The 22,858-nt window shown below is 41.1% G+C and overlaps 1 protein-coding gene across 6 annotated transcripts in view; it reads right to left on the bottom strand.

The window, feature by feature from the left end:
- Positions 1–22,858, bottom strand: part of ZNF414 (zinc finger protein 414) — a 137,786-nt gene that overhangs the window by 93,486 nt on the left and 21,442 nt on the right. For 4 of the 6 annotated variants that reach the window (XM_069217130.1, XM_069217133.1, XM_069217129.1 and 1 more), the window contains exons 2-3: positions 13,261–13,420; positions 8,344–8,451 (exon numbers count right to left, since the gene is read on the bottom strand). In XM_069217130.1, the coding sequence (XP_069073231.1) occupies positions 8,344–8,451; positions 13,261–13,420 (268 nt within the window). The remainder of the gene's footprint in view (positions 1–8,343; positions 8,452–13,260; positions 13,421–22,858) is intronic. The other 2 variants (XM_069217131.1, XM_069217134.1) reach the window with 1 other exon arrangement.

Raw genomic sequence — 22,858 nt, 5'->3', positions numbered from 1 at the left:
GATTGATTGATTGATTGATTGAACCACAGGACGGAATTTCGCAAAATTTGGCAGAAAGCTGCCTTTTGGTATGCAGATTGTGCTTTTGGTTATATGGTGTGCATCCAAATTTGTATATCTCTGGCCGCAAATATTTGCAGAGGCGCATGCGAATAGAAGCACTGTAATTGGCTTGCCACAACCTGACTAGAAAGTTGCTGCCACCATTTTATGGTATGGGAGAGGGTTCCTGGGGTTGAAAATAGAAATAAGTGTTATAAGTGGTCAGGGTGGAGGTTCCCTGGCCCCACAGGTGTGATAGTGTGATACAGTGCTGTTTTAGGGACAAATTATGGGTTTAAAATTATTTTTCTTCAGCATGTGCGATGTTCTTGAATATTCAAGGATATTCTCGATTACAGCCTCATTCATACTCTAATTCATTCACTCATACAGGCACTCAAACTCATGTGCCCACTCACACACTCACTAAGATACTCACGCACCCACTCACAGATCCACTGACAGAGACAGACCCTGGGACCAACCCCACTGCACACGGGCAAAGGCCTGCGTGGCGCGGGTTTGAGTGGTTATAAGGGCGGCCAGGCCCTGGGGCCAACTCCCGGCACACACAGCCAAAGGCTGCGTGCAGCTGTGGTTGGATTAGTTTACAGTAATTAAAATGAGTTTTTTTAACATAAAGTATGGAAATTCACTGAAAAAAGGTTAAAGGGACGTTATAGTTAGGTTCTGAATTTACTCATACAAAACCATAGAAATTCAGCAGCTATAGAGTTATTTCAAGTAACTATAACTCACACCATAAGGTAACTATTATTCGTTACTTCGCCATGCTCAGCTAATTACTATACATATATCATTGATGACATCTTCCATGGCATCTTTGATATTATCTCTGCAACATTTGTAATACAATTAGTGATAAGAAAACTGTGCATGGCAAGGGCACGAGTTATCGTTACCTTAGGGGAAGAGTTATAGTTACTGAAATAACAAACTATAACTGCTGAATTTTTATGGTTTTGTACAGGTAAGTTCAGAACCTAACTATAACATCCTTGTACCCTTTGTTTTTTTCAGTGAATGAATATATATAAATTCACAAAAGTCTGCTTACACTGTCGTATTTTATCTTGTGGTGTCTCCAGTAGGGAGATCAAGGATGGAGTTCAGAGCAGCAATGGGTACGGTCCAGTGTGCCTAGTAAAATAATAAATTATAGGAGCACCAACATTGAAAGAATGTGCATATTTATTTTGTTAGGGGTTTAATATGGATAATATGTGTATACACACACAGATTTAAAGAGTGTAATATGCTAATATATTTTTAAATCCTGGTGCCCCCACACACCTGATGATTCACAAAGCCTAAATATATAAAAACATTTAAAAAGAAAAAGAATTTGGTGCACTGCTGCAGGGCTTGGCAAATGGCAATGTGTGGCCATTTGTCGCAACTTGGCAGGCTGGGACGGATCCTGGACACAGGCCAGGAGATGCGACCACCCCAGCCAAAGGCCATGCATAGCTAGAATTGGCAGCCTGCGGAGATTTGGGCACATGGCATAGCTGTGTAGCCAACCCTGCTGCCCAGGGCTGCATCTGCCGGAATTGGCCACTCCTACTGGATTATGTGCAGGGCTGAGCCCACTCATGGCTGTGGAGATGTTGGCTGCCCGCAGAGGATTAGCGTAGGGCCTAGGCTGAGGCCCTGCCTTGCAATGCTGAAGCTGTGCGCAGCAGAGTTTGGCCGTTTGCAGAGGTTTTGTTGCAGAGAACTCTTAGAATCGGTATCAGGCCATAAAAACCTCAAAAAGTTACTGCAAAACAAAAAGCAAAACCTATCAAGTTTTAATAACGTACATACCCACACATGATAAATCAAAACACTTTTATTAAAACATGCCCACTTTAGTGTCAGCTTCATGCACATCGACATCTGGTTAAGCCTCATTGGGAAAGTGTCTCTAACTCCGTTACATGTCAAATACAGCAGCAACTGTCTGGGAATTCATTTATGACAGCATTTGGTAGGACTCGAAAAACAACCCAATTTAAGATTTTACTACAATTAAAATGAATACGGAGAGGAAAATAAATAGTTTTCTGTCAATAATAATCTGTAAAATGGAAACTGGAAGGCTTGGTCAAAATACCTCAATGTATGTTTAAAAAGAAAAAAAAGAAAAATGTACCAAAAACAAAATACACTTGAGGGGTAGTTTTATGAACTAAAACTGAAAATCACTGAAAATCCGGAGGATAATCTGTACCTAACAAAATAGCTATGCAAACCATGATTCTCACACCATGCAATTCTTATGACTTCCATCTTAAATGAATATGTAATAACGAAAGCTAACCATAACCATTCAGTTCAGCCATACATATATATTAAACACACACACACATATATACTTTCACATTGGCTGTAGTCAACATGTAGTTATGATTAGATCATAGTTTCATTAAAACTCTAATTTGTTTTTACGAAATATATGGAATTTGCACAAATCTTTCAAAAACCTACCGGTTTTGGGTATGGCATGACTTTGTGCCGATTTTACAAGGTGGGGAAATGAGTGTGTGGTGAAAAAAGCAGGGTTTTCAATTGTAACGTCCACAGAAATATTAGTTTCACGCTACAAAAAAAGGGTGCTGAATGGGAAGTACACCAAACCTGTCATGAAACAAAGACTTTAGTGAGAAAAGTGCCTTTGCTAGGTTTGATGCAAATTCTTTCAGTAGTTTTGAGGAAAATATCATTACAATGTGTTAAGTTCTTAAATGGGTTAAAAATTATGATTATCTTATTAGTTGAAAATATGTTTTATTGGGTTGTAACATCAAAGCCGACTGTAGATGAGCACGAAATTTGGCAGATACTTGGTTTGTTTAGCTTACTCTTGGTATTGTTAGTTTATACAGATTCATCAAGGTGGTCAAAATTAAATGGGTTGCAGGGCCTAAAAGGTGTCCAAGTGCTAATTACTTCGGTGATGTTTAAAGAATATGAATGCTGTTTGGCAAGCTGTTAACACGTTAAGCCCAGTGCAAAATTTAAAAGCGTGCCAAGAGATTACAGATTTGCTAATAACGGTGATGCAGGATCATTAATGGAAACAACCATTTGCTGACCATAGTGAGCCAACTGCAGATAATTCAAATTTAATCTCACTGAGGACAGTATTTCTATGGTTGGAATGGAGTGATATTTGAGTTCTGGATATGAATACTGGCAAATGAAGTTGAGGTATCAAACTTCTTATGCACAATATGTGAAGGTGGTGTGCTTCTAGAATTCAAATGGTCAAGTGGTTAAAAGATTTATTTATTCTTATAGAGCCTGACCCATCAAGACTAGAAGTGCATTGTGCGTACAACATGGTGAAGTAGAAGCATTAAACAGAATGCGATGATATCCAATATATGAGGGTTAGGGAAACAGATGAAAAGAGACTTTTATTTGGATATATATTGATGGGTACTGAGTATAAAGATCATTAAGTATTCATTCGTACTCATTTCAGTTGGTAATGGAGTTCCACACAGGGGCTGCTACACCAAAGAGATATTGGGCCAGATGTAGCAACCCTTTTGCGAGTCGCAAACGGCGAAAATCGCCGTTTGCGACTCGCAAACGTGGGTTTGCAATGCACAAATGCATATTGCGAGTCGTTACCGACTCGCAATATGCATTTGCGACTCGCAAATAGGAAGGGGTGTTCCCTTCCTATTTGCGAGTCGGAGTGGTATGCAACTCCATTTGCGACCGCGTACGCGGTCGCAAATGGAGTCGCAGTTACCATCCACTTGAAGTGGATGGTAACCCACTCGCAAACGGGAAGGGGTCCCCATGGGACCCCTTCCCCTTTGTGACTGGACCCCATATTAATTTTTCAGGGCAGGGAGTGGTCCAAGGGACCACTCCCTGCCCTGAAAAATCCGAAACTAAAGGTTTCGGATTTTTTTTTAATGCAGCTCGTTTTCCTGTGAGGAAAACGGGCTGCACTTCAAAAAAAAAAAAAAAAAATGCTTTATTTAAAAGGCAGGTCGCTAACATGGAGGCCTGCTGACGTCAGCAGGCCTCCATGTTAGCGAGTGCCTATACTCGCAATGGGGCCGCAATTTGCGACCCACCTCATGAATATTCATGAGGTGGGTCATTGCGACTCCATTGCGAGTTGCAGTCGGTGTCTCAGACACCGTACTGCATAGCAATTTGCGACTTGCAAATTGCGAGTCGCAGGGACTCGCAATTTGCAAGTTGCAAATTGCTTTTTTTGTACATCTGGCCCATTGTTTTCAGAGTACTGGATGTCTTGATTTCACAGGTGAGATTTTGTGAGCTGGTTAGAATCTTGGTATCTCCGGGTCATTTGATGCTAGAGATTACACGTGCAGGACTGTTGAGGTTTAATACCTTGAACGTATTGCACATCAGTTGGGATTTCATTCTGGACTTCAACAAGAGCAAATGAAGGACAAGGGAGTTGTGTTCTAATTTTTATGATCCGGAGATGATTCTGTCCACATAGTGGACTGCCTCTGTGATTTGGGTATTTTGGGGGGAGGGGGGTGGGGGAGATTTAAGGCACATTCAGCTGATTTAGAGTTTTCATAGTCTGTTTTTGAGAGCATTAGAGATTGCACTACCTATCGGAAACTCTTTAGCTGAAGAAAGAGTTTCAGTTTTTTGATTGTGTTATCAGCTGTTGATGAACAGTGACACCTGTACCTTCTATCTTTATTCTGATCGGCACTGCGTAGAGAATAAGTGGCACCAGAACTAAGGTAGATCTGAGGAATACTCAAGGTTACCAATGCATCTTTTGATGTAGGATTTTTAAGTGAGTCAGAAAGGATGCACATCATTTAAATTCTACACGATCTATGCTCACGATCTAGAGCCTGCAGTAGTCCCTGGTGATCAATTGTGTTCAACGTTGCTAAGGTCTGATAGACGGAAACTGGCAGTCATCGTTGAACAAAGAGTGGCTGTCTTTAAGAATTTCAGTGTTGTGGCTTCTGTCCATATTAGCTCCTGACCCATATTGATACGGAACTAGAATATATTTCTCAGTATGTCAATTGAGCAATATAGCTGCACATTTAACAAGGTCTTTCTAAGCCAGAGCATTTGGTTGCAGGCTGATAGTTTTGTTAATGGCTTGGATTTCCTTTTTTTTCGCGTAAGGAAGTGTATATTTTTTCCATTTTGTCCCATTTTAAGTGAGCCCCCCCTCCACGAGGCCCCACCTCCTCCAAAGCCAGGAAAGTTGCTTACAAGCTGATAGTTTTCTAAATGGTTTTGATGGTCTTCCTTATTATTTTTGTTTAAAGGAAGTGTATATGTCGTCCCATTTTGAGTTACTCTGGGAAATGCTCTCTTTCAAGGAAACTTTTGCCGAGCGAAACTACAAGGTGGTGAAAACGTGAAATTTGCCTTTGTTTAATAGGGAATAGCACCATCATGTTAAAAGCTTGGTTTGGTTTTTTCAAATAGTATTTGCTAAATTATAGTTAGAGCTCTCTGAGAAGGAGTTCCATTGGATTGTGACAGTAATAGAGATATGTAAGTAAAATTATTGAGGAAGACAACTAACTTCAGATTTGTGAGATCTTGACAGAAAACACTGATGGGAAGTCATTGCATCTGTTGAAGTGGTTGTGTTGGAGGTGGTGGAGTTAGATACTACCCTTTAATCAGATTGCTGTGGTCGTTAATACAGCTGTTTATTTTGTCTTTTACAATTGCCCACTATGTACTATTTTCTTCTTGGTGATTTGAGGATTGTGAAAGCGTGGGGAGACTTTTCTTTGAGCACCAGGTCCTGTCCAGAATCCGTAGATTGTTTTGTTGCTTGAAAAAAATCAACTGAGAATCCAAGTATTACATTTTTGAGCAGTGGGTTTAGTACTAACCAGAGGTGCAAATTGTACTTAGTTTGAGAATGAACCTTCAATATTGTAAAAAATAAATAATTATTTTTTTATGTTATCTTTTGTAAATAGTCTCTGGTATAGAGCAAAGGGGTGGTGCATTTCTGCTAAAGTGGAAGGTGAAGGAGATTAGGAAGTTGTCTAACAAAATTTATGTCATATAGAATTAGAGATGGGTAACTGAGTCACAGGCATGTTTTTGGTCTGTGTGGTCTCTGATGTCACTCAGAATCCAGAGGTGAAAAACATCCCAGTAACTTACTCCTCTTTAACTTCATATTATGTATGGCTCCTAAAGCCCCTGCATATAACTGCTGGAGTCAGGCAAAGGAGTAATGGAGCCATACATAATTCGGCCTCTCCTCCCTGACCCAAATGTAAATACAAATACATTACCTGCCATCCTTAAGCAACTGCCACCACCTACCCTCCCTTCCTTCCTTCCCCCCTCTTCCAGCTGTCCTTTCTGCTTTCAGTCAAAATAGACAAGAAGGACTGTACTGCCATAGGCATGGGCAGTGAGGGGGCCCCCGTGGCCCTCTGCACTTGTTCTCTGCCACCTTTTTCATGGTGGTCCGACCGCCATGAAAAGGCTGGCGGAGAACAGGTTCTAATCAGCCGGGCGCCGCCAAGTTCAGCGCTCCCCTGGCTGATCACAACCAAGAACGCTGCCAGCCTGTCGGAATCTTGGATCCCGGTGGAGATGTCGGTCGGTAGGCGGGTCCGCCCGCCAACACCGCCACTGCATGTCTGGTGGTCTTTAGACCGTCAGACTCGTAATCTGGTCCTCAGTCCATTTATGTGGCTTATGCTATCCAGCGCCTCAACAACAATTTGGACTTCTTTTGATCAATACTCTGTCATTCTAGCAAAACCACTTCCATCCACTGATTATGGCTTTTCTCTTTTTCCAGTGAGTTTGGCCCACTGGCTAGATATATATCTGCCAAGGTAGACTGCAATGTGATCTATTAAGGGAAATTTTATTTTTAATCGATTCAGTTAACAACACATCAGATTAGAATTAAATTTGCAGCAACCATCATTAATACTTACTAATTATTATTTAGCTAGCTGCAACACGATGCTGCACGCAATGGTAAACTCCTTTAAAACTATCACTTGATATGGTCTTTCATTGGGTAAATTCAGATAAAATCTATGGTAAAATTATTTTAATACATTCAGAACTTGCAAGCAGTTTGGGGCTCTTCAACTGTGGGGAATCTTAAAATGGTGGCGAAGTAGTAAGTGAAAGCCTTGTCCTAAGAGACACAGAGAATGGATAACACAATATGTTTTGCGGAGTCACATCAAAAATTCTTCCAAAGTTTCTTTTAGACTTTTGATCTAAAGCAACAAGACATCTTTTTTTTCCATTTATGCATCACATTAATGGAATTCAGACAGCAGTCAGCATATAAACACTGTTCAATTTGTTGCGGCATATGCAGCTACAAAAAAGAAACTCTAATCCTTATTTTGGTGTTTGTTCCATCCTTTGCCCAGAAAGGTTAATATAGCTTTTTTTTTTATTAAAATGGATATTAATGAACCGGAAATTGGATTCTTTAATGAATTTGTTTTACTCACTCTGTGATTTTAATAGACAAATTTAATAAACTGAAATTATAAATAGGTGGGAAGTTCTTGCGTTTAAAATGTATACTAAAATGCATCAAGTAGAACAGAATGGGTGTGTTTTATGCATCTGAAAATAATCAGAAAATAATATTGGCATCTTGTATTTGTCTTAGTCGGGTCACTAACTTAAATGCCAATCAATCTCCAAATTTCGGCACAAAAATTGTATTCTCTTTAGTCTACGTCTGTTTATGAACAAACGTAAGTGTAAATGCTCCAGTACCCTTTGCTTTATGGTTTACTAGACATTACAAGCATGGCTTACCAAGGAGGAATTAGGTAAGGAAGATACACTACTTTTTACCCATGGTGCAGAAACTGTTTTATTATTTGTAAATATATAAACAAAACTACACTCAATAAAGAGCCACAAACTAGTACTGGAAGCATATTTGATGGTGTGCCTTTTCTCTTCTTCCTTTAGAGCTCATACAGTAAAACGGATGTGTATTTTTATTTCAACAAGATATCTTTTCCCATTATCCATTTCAGCCAAAAGGAAATTGGACTCCGGGATTACCCAGATGATTTGATGGTAGTGATGAAGAATGTACATACAATACTCAGATTCTTATGTGAATTACCAATCTGTAGGCCACACTTCGGAAGGTAAGGTCACCATGTATCTGTTAAAATTTATTGGCGGCTGAGCCCTTGCCAACACTGATACTTCTAGGTAATGTAGCCACAGAATAAGGAGGCCCACCACAGCACACTCACCTTCCAAAAATCAATAAATTGAACACCTTACCTGCCAGAGACTGGATAGGTTTGCTATGGACTCTTGAATGCTGGAGCAGTTGCTGCATGTTGTTGAAGGCCAACTGACATCCGTGGGTTGAACACTTAAATTGCTTACCTAAAAACAACAGCATTAGTTATAATGAATTCTAAAAGTGGCATGTTCTTTCATTACTTCATACAGACAGGTTATAAAAAAGGCCTGGAGGTTTAAATTTTGCAATAATTGATTTAAAAAAAAAATGTAATCGTAATTTTGTTTCTGTCATAGTGCATATAAAGCTGACAGTTTCCATTTAAAATAGGGAATAATATATTGAGTAACATAGCATCTTTAGTTATGATTTGACATTTATGCAAACCAACTATAAGAACAGTGGATGGAAATTCAGTAGTGTTGTAATATCATACTTAACTCTGCAGCTTTACATCAGTAGTCTTCAAACCAGGAATTGAAGTTCATTGAGTTAATTGTGAAGTATTTGCAAGGCTTTCTAAAGGAAATATTGATCAATGACTAGAAGATATGTCATTGACAATAGGCGGTTTCAACAAAAACTATGCCTGCACAAAGTCAGCATGCAGCAGGGGATAGGGACTAGAGCAGGGGTCTCCTACCGGTCGATCGCGAGCCACTGGTAGCTCGCCAACACCCTGTCAGTAGCTCATGGCCTAACTATCACTTTAGTACCCTGTTGCCGTCATTTTGTTTATTTTTAGACCTTTTCAGGCCTCTTGTCTGTGCTCGTCTTACAAATCAGCTACTCTCACTGGCTATTTGAGCCTATTTGGGGTGGGGCACAGCAGCTGACGTTCGCCCAGCACGAGCAGTGTTACCCTGCCCACGGACAGCCACAATGCCTGCCTTCTGCTACCCAGTGTCACACTTTGATCCTGTGCGACCTGGCAGCCGGAGCGGCAGCCGTGAAGTCACAATTCTCTCTACATACTACCATCTTAGGCACAACCAGACAGACATCAGGTTTGTGCAAAAACTAATTTTATTTAAAAAAAACAAAGAAGATGCCTGTGCAGTGCTTTATTTGAGGCATCTGAAACGCGAGCAGTACTCTATTTTTTTTAAAATGATCTGAAACACTGTTTTGATTTAATCATTAAGTGAAAGCATTTCACATGCATCTTTTATTTTAAATAAATACGGTACCTTGCAAGTTGTTCCCAAGCACAAACTGGAACCAGGAACATATTTTTACATGTCTTTTGATTACATGTTAATTTTACATTTCTCCCATTATTTAATTGCGTTTCTGGCACTGTTTTTTGCCCAGAGAGAACTTCCAAGAGGTGCTTTAGTTAAAAAAAAAAAATGCTCTAATTTGATGATATAATGGAAGAAATGTACAATTATTTGTTATTTTTATGGCACAATGGCTATATTGGCTTTAACACTTGGCTTTAGATTTATCCCATTCAAAAAAGTACCTGACCCCTGCAGTGACCATATTTTTCAGCTGTAAGCGAGGCTAATACATTATCCAGGAGAACAGAGCATGGGCCAAGCTTAGGTCTGTTCTTGAGAGCAAAGACCTGAAAATAATCCAAATAGTGACATAAAAGTCATACATAAATATGATGGAAGCTTTTTGAAAAATAAATAAATGACAAAGCTTATTTCTCCTACATGTAGAAACATTTCATATGAACATCAGATTATGCCACTACATTGAGAGGCATTTATAAAAGTGATAACGTTTGAACATGAATCAATCATGGACTGCCACCGTCCCTGATGGAAATGCTATATTAATTAACTAAGTGACAAGTCATGTGCACAATACATGTGGTATTGGTTTTTATTACTTGAAGCAAATTTAGTCTGACAGGAGAGGTCCCGTAGTGTGATAATGTAAAAATAGGAGACATGGTGCAATAAAATAATTGCATTGCAGCATTTATATAATGCCTACTACCCTTATGTGGGGCAATGAAGCACTTAGCTACATGGTCAGCAGGCTAATACATGTAAAGCGAGTGGTTGGAAAGATGTTGTCTTTATTTTGTGATACTCTGTGGAAAGTGTTTCCATGTTGTGCATGATGGCCACTGACGTGTGGTTACCGAGTTATGGAAAGTAGTACTGTGGGGTTGAAAAGGTGAGCCTGACAGATGTGGATTTTATGGTTTTTAGTATGCTGGGAGCTTTGAACAGCTCAGCAGGCTCGTATGATTTCTTATGATTGTAGTCTTCTTAGCTGGTTACTGCATAGGTCAGGAGCACACAATTTGTTAAAGAGGGAAGCTGGGATTAATCCCAGGCTCTCTGGTTTCAAATTGATCATTTAATTGTGCATTGCAGACACTAGATGGGTATCTCCTCATCCCTAATCAGTGAAGCTGAGCGTGGGAGCGCTCTGGGTTTAACGTGCAAGTTGCTTAGCATTTAGTAGCTCACGATGATTTTCACAGACCAAGAGTAGCTCTCACTACTGAAAAGGTTGGAGACCCCTGGACAACAGGCATCTTATTCAGTACCATTCTATTGCTCATTATCAAGGCTGTCTGTCTTCAACAGAAAAGTGCTTTCTACCACCTTCAGTGGGTCCTCCAAAGGTTGCTCATCACATTGGATCTTATTCGTCTTCATGGCAATGAATTCCTATGCAAACTGTAGTAATGGTATCTATGGAAATTCCCCTTCAAAACAACAAATCAAACTACAGACAGAAGTCTAACCTCATAACATCCATATTGAAAACACAGTACTGGCAACCAATAAAGACAAATTAAAATGTCAAAATCCTCCTCCTACTCCATCTTATCTGTAGCTTAGGGAAAAGAACTAAACAGTGTTTCATCTGTGTAACAGGTCGCACAAGTGAACATGGAACAGAATGGTTTGACTGACAGGACAACCAAGGACAAAGTCAGGAGTGAAATCTATGTACAAGGATGAAAGATTCCCACTGTATTTGCGGTGCCATCCCCACAATGTATTCTTTTGTCCCTGAAGTTCACCTGCAAGTTTCCTTTTTGTCTCAAGTTTTTCGGTCTCCCTTGTACTAGAAGACTCCCAAACTGCCTTCTAATGCACTCTAGTGATACCCTTGGTCTACCTTACAACATAAGATTTGTAAATTGCCCTTTCCATCCCACAGTTTTAAGCACATAGTTTCTCTCCTTATGCTTGAGCGCCTGGTTTGTTGCAGCAGATTTATAATTTTAGGGTACAGCTGATGCACAACGTAGTGATAGTGACCTGCTTATAATTTAAGTCAAGTTACCTATGGTAACAGGGAGATACTTTGCCAGTGATAAGTGCTGACTGCTGAAATGTCCAGACTGGCTGAAAGTGTAGCACAAAACAGGAGCAACATGGCAGCCCTGAGTCACCCATCATGATTATCTCTGAAATACTGACAGGCTTTGAGCAGAGTCTGTCACATGTCGGCATTACCACTGTTGTTCTAGCAGGTTAGAGCAGCAGTAGCACGTGCAAGGATCACCTGTAAAACACCAGGAAGGCTACCTAAGTTGAATCATATGACGTTTGCTTGTGAAAATCTGGTACAGCAGGTTCCGTTTCAGGTCACAACTGTTACTGAATTAGTAGTGCTGGCACATTCAGTTAGATTGAGGATCAAATCTAAAAAGCTGATGGGGCAGAATCAGTCATGATAGTCGTGCATCTGAAAGGGCAAGAGAGGCGGCACGAGCACCATCCCAAACTCTCGTTCACAAGATTAACCCAACACCACTGCATCACAAGCTGAAAATTAAACTTGGAAAAAACCTTCACCATGAAGCATCTCTTGATACTGTTGACATAACAATTCCATTACATGGTATTCATTTTATTAGCCACTGGGATGTAAATATGTGACTAAGGGGTCAAGCACAAGCCAATGCAGTGAATGCATTGGTCTAGTTAGCCACTTACCCTGGTCTGTGCAATAAATGTAAACATCTCTACATAAAATATACTTTTTACTCCTACTTATAACAAAGGTTCAATCGAGACCTTGTGGGTTTAATAATCTTAAATTATTCAAATTGTATGCCCAAAGGTGATAGAGTGATTTTTAAAACCTTGTGGGTTTTTGTTACTCGACCCAAACCAAGAGCCCTAACTTGCTGGATAAATTAAGATGCCATACTACGAGTACCTTGCAGGTGTGCAAACTGACACCAGTACACTTACTTAGAAGCCGTGAAGACTACAAAAATAGACCAAGCATTCCTTTTCCTGAGGCCCTTAAACGCAATCTGACTAGCCTGCTGTATTTGAATCCTCCAACAAGAATTCATACTGACATGGAAGACCTGAGCCTAGTGCTGGTACAGAGTATACACAAGTGCTTTCACTTAATGGCCTTCAGCGAGTTCTCCTGTCAAATCGACTGGTTCTCATGGAAAACTGTTTGTTTTTAATGGCCATTTGCATCAGCCAGGTGCCTTAGCGAGTTACAGGCCCCATGTGCCTCAACACTGAACCCTACTCTCCCCTCTTTAATCCTCAAGTTGTAAACTGATACTTCTTCATGAGAGGATGTGTAATTAAAGAAAGCGGTTTTCACAAAATGTATGGCGGTGGTGCCTTTTCCCTCCTCCATAGGCCCTTTTTCTCTTGCAGTTGAATATACCGACAGGTTGTAAATTGGAGAGAGTAAGAATGAAGGACTGTTAAAGTTCTACTTATAATGGTATTCCAGGCCTGAAAGCGCTATTTTATTCCCAACATCTTACCACCTAAATCACTTGCAATGGGCAAAATTATCATACTGATAAAGGGGTAGGCTGTGCTTGCTTGTGTATTAGACAAAAAAAGTTACCTAGAAACAGGTTGGAAACCGGAAAACTCTACAGACTAAAAGCATCAAAAATACAATAGAAAGGGACGTCTGCTACTTCAGATTGGCTAAGAAAATCTATCTTGATCCTAGAACCAGTCTTCATTTAGCATACTTACTTCCCATAGGAAGTTTGCGGGGCAGCAGGCCTCCTTTTTCTACCTTACTGCCTTGGAATTCGTCTGTCCATGAAGAGGCACTTAACTCACTGACCATCAGATTGGTGGTTGACTGGTTCTCTATTCCACATACAAAGGAGACGGTGTTCTCCTGACGATGCTGTTTAAGAATGGAAAAAGTAACATAAGGGTTGTTTCTGACAAAAACATTTTACAAAATAAAATTCCCCTCATACATTCACCCAAGGTGGATGTTAGTTCAAAACACCAATTAGCTGGAAAGATCTACCAATAACTACAATACTCACATATGCATAAAACTTTGTGAGTATATGCCCTCTTATCCTAATAGCCATATATTTTCTCCTCATACACTCCCTTTCGAGATTCCTAGTTGGACCTCAGGAAGTAGGTTTGTTTTTAAGAGTCATAAGTGACGGGGATTTACTGCCACCAGAGTTTTGCCCCAGAAACATATGGGAACCATTTATATCCTACTTCCGCTCCCTCAACGACAATCACCACCATGAAGATAAAGCTGGAGACGAGTGGGAACCAACCCCGACTACCAACAACCGACCCCCTAGTGACCCCCACAACTCGGGTGCCATGCGTGGATAGAAGTGTCCCACCATTACACATTGACCATCTGTTCTTACACAGAACCTGTTTCTCTCCTAGGCCACGGCAGGGACCTCTCATGTTACTGATTGTATTAGACCCTGATCAGGGATACCTGGTGACTCATTGGCCTGTACATTTCACCACGAGACGGTGTGATACTCCTCAATTATTAGGAATGTATACATACAGTTGAGTCAATATGAGGATTAAGGATAACAAAATATGGTTTGTATTACTCGTTACTGTAAAACTCACAAATAATTTAAAAAAGACGACTCATGAGTGATTTTGTGTTAGTGGTGGGATGTTTAAAAAAAAAAAAAAAAAGTTGCACTGTGATGCATTTAGGAACGCAATAGGGGGTCCACCGAAAAAACAGGAACTTTATGGTTTACATAGACCTTTGTAAAATGTGCCCATTCTGCATGCCGGTTTGGCTTATTTTCCCACTTACGTTTCCAGAATTAGGTGAAATGCCCAAAAAAAATTTAAACAATGATTGCCTAGGATTAGCAGTGTATAAGTTACTCGCAACCAAGGTTGGTCTTTAAAAATACATGTAAGGCTTTGGTCCTGTAATGTGGTTGGTGATCTGATATTACAGGCTCTGTCAAATTGTTTTGTGTGCATCAGGCGGCGAAGCTTAAGACTGTTGTACAGACTAGACTTTGGTTCCTAGGCAAGGATGAAGTAAACGCTTCAAGAGCAAAAAAAATGAAAAAAAAAAAATGTTTTTTTAAAGTATTTGTTTGTGGCTGTGGTTCGAACTGCAGGGTGGCATCATCTATCCTATATAAATTGTAGACCAGGATAACTGGAATATCGTTTTGGGTTAGCAACCACATGCAAGTTTAAATCTGAGTTGTTCCTGAACTGTCAGTTGTGCGTCCCTACCTTCTGCAAATGCAGGAATGAGTGAGTAGGTAAGGGGAAATTCGAATGAAGTAGCGGAAACTAGAAATTGCTCACGTGTTTTACCTATAAACCATTTATCATTCCCATGAATGTACGTAGGGGGATTTAAATGGCACAAACATAGCTACGGAAACAATGGAGTGGTTTTAATCTGTTCTTTGCAGATAACACACACATTTCACGTTGGGTTGCATCTGATGTACTAATCAGTCGCAGCCCAAAATGCCCATTCGCAATAACTACTGCCTGGTTAACATTCATGAGACAGATACCTGCTTGCAACTCTGCAGTCCTAAAATGGACAGCAGGCTTCGTCCCATGATTAGCATATATCGAATACCAACTTTCTCCCCTAAAGTAGAGCTGGCTTCTTAAATATCGAGGAGCTGCTTTCAAAAATCAATATCCGTTCCAGCCTCTAACTAAACAAGCACCGTCAAAGCAAATAGGTCTGGGATTGTCTGCCAGCCTTTAGCTGTGCTTATTTTGTTATTCTTTTGTAATAATAAACAAAGCCAAAAGGATGGCAGCCAGCTTCTTTAATATGAATGGCAGAATATCAAACCAATGGATGAAGAGGGCTGCCTGAAAGCCCTTTGTGTAAGTATATTAAAAATAGTTTTTGTAAAATCAAATGTGCTGCCTAACACCAGACCTAAATAACAAGAAATGCAAGCACGACAATAAACACACAGGAGCTTTGCATCAGCTTGTCTATTGACATTTTGCTTCCCCACACCACCACATACAGCATGTGGCAGTGGGTCAGCATGCTGCAGTCCTTGGCTCTTTTGTACTGTGAGTAAAGGCATGTTAGTGCATCACGTGCACATCTACCGAAAGTGCACTTTATTGGCAAGCGATATTTTTATGCAAATGCCTTATCCTTTCAGTTGTTTATCGTTTTATGTCGGCCTTGACGGTGCAGCCGTCACTAGATCAACGTAAAAAAGAGCTTTGAGGAGTAATACAGAAAGGGGCTTTGGCTACTCCTATGTTGGGAACCAGGAGTACATGTTTTGATTGGGCAGAAGCTGTGTGGTCCACAGAAAGAAGTGGTTAGCCCTTCACATAGTTTTGATTCAGCTGCATGAGCCAGCAGCAATATGTATGTCAGAGCTTGAACTTTCCGTGGCAAAGACATGACATTGTAATGCTGTTAGTTTGTCTTAGATACGAGAGACTCTGCAGCGATTTGTTTTTCTGTGGCTGCAGCAGAGTTTTAGGCTCCACCCACGTCTGTTCACCCGATTACAGGCTTGGGCTGATGTTTGTGCTTCCCCTAAAAAGACTGCTTGTTTTGCAAACATTCTCAATACGGAGGGACTGACTCAGTTAGCCAGCCAATGAGCATGGCTATAGACCTGATCTGTTTATGCTAAAGGCACTAGACGGACTGATTTATTGTGAAAAGCATAGGTTAATGTCAATAGGGATTTAAGTGTGGACTATTATTACTCTAGATTAAAGGTTACTACAAGTATTTTGTTACATGGAATTTGAAAGATTACCATAGTGGCAATGGTTGTGGTGACAAACTGTGGCTATAGGTTTGCCATATGAGAGTTCTTGTTTGATCCTCTTAGGAGGGAGAGTATTTTGTTTAGCCAACTGTAATTTTGCGTAACTTTCTAATTTTAAGATGGTATGTCTAATGGCTCGCCTTGTGGAAAGCCTTACCCTCAAGGCCTGATTGGTGCTCTAGAAAACATTATGTCCGATGCCAGAGGTAAGATCTGCTTATGAAAAGGAATGACAAATGCAGTTGGTCTAACTTATTAATTAAGACAAGGAATTGTTAAATCCAGTACGCCTTTAATAATTCGTTGTCATCTAATTGTGTTACAGGCTATAATGTGGTATTTTGTTACATGTAATCTCAAGGATTACTGCAGTGGATGGTTTTGACATTGGCGACCCACTCTGACAAAGCGTGGTGGGTCTCATATATTGTTTTCCAAGGTTTCTTTTTCTTCAAAGTTACAGTTTCAGAACTTCATGGATGATGGTTGACAGTTTATGAGCACCTGAATTCGCCAGTGCAGGGTACGGTGAAAAGCCAGTGGTAAAGGGTAAAGGCTTTATCGGTTCATTGGGAAACGTCATGACAAATTTAATTGTTTACCAATGTAGGAAAGTACCATCTTGTCTGGCATGTTACCCCCATTTTTACTTGTGTGTATGTTTGTTTTTGCCTGTGTCACTGGGCTCCTGCTAGCCAGGACCCAGTGCTCATAAATTATGCCCTGTATGTCTTCCCTGTGTGGTGCCTGACTGTACCACTGAGGCTCTGCTAACCAGAACCTCAGTGTTTATGCTCTCTCTGCTTTTAAAATTCTCACTGCAGGCTAGTGACTAATTTTACCAATTCTCATTGGCACACTGGAACACCCTTATAATTCCCTTGTATATGGTACCTAGGTACCCAGGGTATTGGGGTTCCAGGAGATCCCTATGGGCTGCAGCATTTCTTTTGCCACCCATAGGGAGCTCAGACAAATCTTACACAGGTCTGCCACTGCAGCCACCGTGAAATAACGTCCACATTATTTCACAGCCATTTTCACTGCACTTAAGTAACTTATAAGTCACCTATATGTCTAACCCTCACCTGGTGAAGGTTAGGTGCAAAGTTACTAAGTGTGAGGGCACCCTGGCACTAGCCAAGGTGCCCCCACATCGTTCAGGGCAATTTCCCCGAACTTTGTGAGTGCGGGGACACCATTACACGCGTGCACTACATATAGGTCAAGACCTATATGTAGCATCACCATGGTAACTCCAAACATGGCCATGTAACATAACCAATATATTAAATAATCTGAAATTCCCTAGGCTAAACTTTGGGAATAATATGTATATATTGAGCTTTCATTAATCCAGATCCTACAGTTTATTCAGAATAACTAATCTAATCCTCCATTTCATTTACAACATACATATAAACCTTCATTAACAGTCTTTATTCTGTAAATCATCCCAGCAGTTCACATAATTGTGTAAATCATCCAAACAAATCACATAATTGTCCATGTAAATTACTTATTGTTCCTCCCATAGGTAGCATAATCTTCCAAATGGATTACACATCAAATAGATCACAAATCATCAAGTCCCAAATCAAAATGGATCTCAGGTCATGGATTGCGTATTCATCCAAATAAATCATGAATCAGATATATCACAAATCCGAAGTCAGATAGATCTCAGGTCCAAATCAGATAGGTCAGGTCTAGGTCAGGTCAACACGTGTTTCATCCGGGGTGTCCCCCTTGACTTCCTCAGGACCTCCTACAATAGTATCAGCTACCATTAATAATCACTAAACTCAATGATAATGTCAATTACAAAATTACTCAAAGTATTAGTCATAGTGTCAATTCTTATCTCCAATCCTGGGAACCAAGCAAGTGATCTTTTTTTTATAACATCTGATATTATCTTCCACATGATATAACAATACCACATTTTGACAAATACACCGTGGACACAATCACGCTGTCTACTCCAATCTTTTTTACTCGTATAGATCAGTACCACTCCCCAATTGTTTACTATCGTTTCGTGCGGCCAATTAGTTCCCCCTGGTCCGCGTGCGATTCAAAATCTAAAATAATATGAGGGATTTCATGAATTCCCTTCCACTCCTATCTAGCTATTAAGTCTTTGTTATCTATTGTCTGTATTCTTTCTTACCGTTATTCAGCTATTCTGGTCGCGAGTACGCCGACCTCTATGTCCAACCCGATTTGCGTTAGACGTTCGTTTAACGCAAATCGGGACCAGGGGGAACTAATTGCCCGCACGAAACGATAGTAAACAATTGGTGAGTGGCACTGATATATACGAGTAAAAAAGATTGGAGTAGACAGGTGGTTTACAGATTTTTAATTATTGGATTTATTTACATGTTCTCAGCATATATATTCAAAGGATTGGATGTATGAAAGCAAACTAGAACTGGAGTAGCGTACAAGGTAAATGAGATATTCAAAGCTTTGGGGATATCAATTATGCGCACCTACTAATTCACACGGACTATTTGGGTTAAAACATTTGGAGATTATGTAACTAGGGAGAATTTGTTGGCACCCTTATGTTATAATACATAATACTAGACGCATGCAGGATATCAGGGAATATAAGTAATATGTTACATATGCACAGCGTGATTGTGTCCACGGTGTATTTGTCAAAATGTGGTATTGTTATATCATGTGGAAGATAATATCAGATGTTATAAAAAAAAAAGATCACTTGCTTGGTTCCCAGGATTGGAGATAAGAATTGACACTATGACTAATACTTTGAGTAATTTTGTCATTGACATTATCATTGAGTTTAGTGATTATTAATGGTAGCTGATACTATTGTAGGAGGTCCTGAGGAAGTCAAGGGGGACACCCCGGATGAAACACGTGTTGACCTGACCTAGACCTGACCTATCTGATTTGGACCTGAGATCTATCTGACTTCGGATTTGTGATATATCTGATTCATGATTTATTTGGATGAATACGCAATCCATGACCTGAGATCCATTTTGATTTGGGACTTGAGGATTTGTGATCTATTTGATGTGTAATCCATTTGGAAGATTATGCTACCTATGGGAGGAACAATAAGTAATTTACATGGACAATTATGTGATTTGTTTGGATGATTTACACAATTATGTGAACTGCTGGGATGATTTACAGAATAAAGACTGTTAATGAAGGTTTATATGTATGTTGTAAATGAAATGGAGGATTAGATTAGTTATTCTGAATAAACTGTAGGATCTGGATTAATGAAAGCTCAATATATACATATTATTCCCAAAGTTTAGCCTAGGGAATTTCAGATTATTTAATATATTGGTTATTCTTTACTCTCAAAAAAACAACTGTTGTAAGAGAATTTTCACGTGTGCCTTAACTGAATACATTTGTTATAGATAACACAAATATCCTTTTGGTTATCGAGTGAGGTTCTTGTTGGGGGTGGAACCTATGTTTTGAGCACCGTGTGTAATTGAATTCTGTAGTGGTACATACATAGACAGGGAAGTTAAGAGCGCCAGTTCACTCTCAATACCTCACCCCTCTAATACTAAATGGCCATGTAACATGTCTAGGATCATGGAATTGTCACCCCAATACCATTCTGGTATTGGGGGGACAATTCCATGCATCCCCGGGTCTCTAGCACAGAGCCCGGGTACTGCCAAACTAGCACTCTGGGGTTTTCTGGGCAGCTGCTGCGAACCCTCAGACAGGTTTCTGCCCTCCTGAGGTCTGGGCAGCCCAGTCCCAGGAAGGCAGAACAAAGGATTTCCTCTGAGTGAGGGTGTTACACCCTCTCCCTTTGGAAATAGGTGTGAAGGGCTGGGGAGGAGTAACCTCCCCCAGCCTCTGGAAATGCTTTGAAGGGCACAGATGGTGCCCTCCTTGCATAAGCCAGTCTACACCGGTTCAGGGATCCCCCCCCAGCCCTGCTCTGGTGCAAAACTGGACAAAGGAAAGAGGAGTGACCACCCCCCAGAGCTCCTCCAGTGTGTCCCAGACCTCTGCCATCTTGTATGCAGAGGTGTGAGGGCACAATGGACAGCTCTGAGTGGCCAGTGCCAGCAGGTGACATCAGAGACCCCTCCTGATAGGTGCTTACCTCTCTCTGTAGCCAATCCTCCTCTGAGGGCTATATAGGGTCTTTCCTGTGGGTTTCTCTTCAGATAACGAATGCAAGAGCTCACCAGAGTTCCTCTGCACTTCTCTCTTCGACTTCTGCCAAGGATCGACCGCTGACTGCTCCAGGACGCCTGCATAACCACAACAAAGTAGCAAGTAGACTACCAGCAACATTGTAGCGCCTAATCCTGTCGGCTTTCTCGACTGCTTCTTGGTGGTGCATGCTCTGAGGGCTGTCTGCCTTCACCGTGCACTAGAAATCCCGAAGAAATCTCCAGTGGGTTGACGCAATCTTCCCCCTGCTACCGCAGGCACCAAACTTCTGCTTCACCGGTCCTCTGGGTCCCCTCTCATCTCGACGAGCGTGGTCCCTGGAACACAGGAGCTGGATCCAAGTGACCCCCACAGTCCAGTGGTCCTTCTGCCCAAATTTGGTGGAGGTAAGTCCTCGCCTCCCCACGCCAGACAGTAATCCTGTGTACTGCGTGAACTGCAGCTGCTAGGGCTTCTGTGCACTCTTGCAAGGATTCCTTCGTGCACAGCCTAGCCCAGGTCCTCAGCACTCCGTCCTGCATTGCCCAACTCGCTGAGTTGGACTCCGGTGTCGTGGGACCCTCTTTTGTGACTGAGTCGACCATCGTCCTCAGATCTTCTAAGTGCCTGTTCAGGTGCTTCTGCGGGTGTGCCTGCTTCTGCGTGGGCTGTCTGTGTTGCTGAGCGCCCCCTCCGTCTCCTCCTCCTGGTCCTTCCTGGGCCCTGGCAGCATCCAAAACCTTCAACCGCGACTCTTGCAGCTAGCAAGGCTTGTTTGCGGTCTTTCTGCTTAGGAACAACTCTACATCCTCCAGCACCTCGTGGGACATCTTCTGACCAAAGGAGAAGTTCCTGGCACCATCCGTTGTTGCAGAATCTTTGGCTTCTTCCACCCGGAGGCAGCCCTTTTGCACCTTAATCCAGGGTTTAGTGGGCCCCTATAGCCCCCCCCCCCCCACCCGGACACGTTTGTGACTTTTGGACTTGGTCCCCTTCTTTTACAGGTCCAGGAACCGTCTTCAGTGCTTTGCAGTCAGTTGTTGTCTTTGCAGAATCCCCTATCTCGACTTTACTGTCTTTCTGGAGTAGTAGGTTAACTTTACTCCCACTTTTCAGGGTCTTGGGGTGGGGTATCTTGGACACCCTTAGTGTTTTCTTGCACTCCCAGTGACCCTCTACACACTACACTAGGCCTGGGGTCCATTCGTGGTTCGCATTCCACTTTTGGAATATATGGTTTGTGTTGCCACTAGGCCTATTTCACCCTATTGCATTCTATTGTGATTCTACATTGTTTGCACTACTTTTCTAACTGTTACTTACCTGATTTTGGTTTGTGTGTGTATATTTTGTGTATATTACTTACCTCCTAAGGGAGTATATCCTCTGAGATACGTTTGGCATATTGTCACTAAAATAAAGTACCTTTATTTTTAGTAACTCTGAGTATTGTGTTTTCTTATGATATAGTGCTATATGATACAAGTGGTATAGTAGGAGCTTTGCATTTCTCCTAGTTCAGCCTAAGCTGCTCTGCTATAGCTACCTCTATCAGCCTAAGCTGCTAGAACACTTCTAATCTACTAATAGGGGATAACTGGACCTGGCACAAGGTGCAAGTACCACAAGATGCCCACTATAAGCCAGGCCAGCCTCCTACAACTATGATCCGTTTACTATGGCAAGTTATGACAAAGCCAGAAGGCCTCACCTAATTATTGTGAAAAGCATATGTTAAAGACGAACAAGTTACTTACCTTCGGTAATGCCTTTTCTGGTGGATACATTAGCTACCTGTGTATTCCTCACCTAAAGAATTTTGCCCCACGCGCCAGCTTCGACGGAAATTTTTCTTCTTCTAGCTCTGCACGTCAACGATGACGTCACAATTGCCCGACTACACGCGATGTCGTATGACGTCATCCAGGCAATAAGAAGCCCGCGTCGTCGTGCAGACGTCAGTTATCACCATTTTTTACATGCCTTTGAGGCGAACAGGTGAACATTGACCTTGCAGAGAAATATAATTACATCAAGTAAAATTATATAGCAACATTTATTGCAATAATATAAAATGAAACTAATGGAAACAACACCCTCATATGGAAACAAATATACATATATTCAAATCCAAACATGTTTCCTTTGAAAAATACCATATATAGAAAGAAATACATGTCATCATTATATACAAATATACAAGAAAACGGTGCTCACCCAAGGAATTTGAGGTAAGACCAATCAGGCAACGGGAAGGCGGGTGGTACCGTGAGGAATCCACAGGTAGCTAATGTATCCACCAGAAAAGGCGTTACCGAAGATAAGTAACCTGTTCTTCTGATGGATACACCTACCTG

This window comes from Pleurodeles waltl, chromosome 12, assembly GCF_031143425.1.
Source record: "Pleurodeles waltl isolate 20211129_DDA chromosome 12, aPleWal1.hap1.20221129, whole genome shotgun sequence".
NCBI lineage: Eukaryota > Metazoa > Chordata > Amphibia > Caudata > Salamandridae > Pleurodeles > Pleurodeles waltl.
This window is presented reverse-complemented; position numbering and strand designations above follow the sequence as displayed.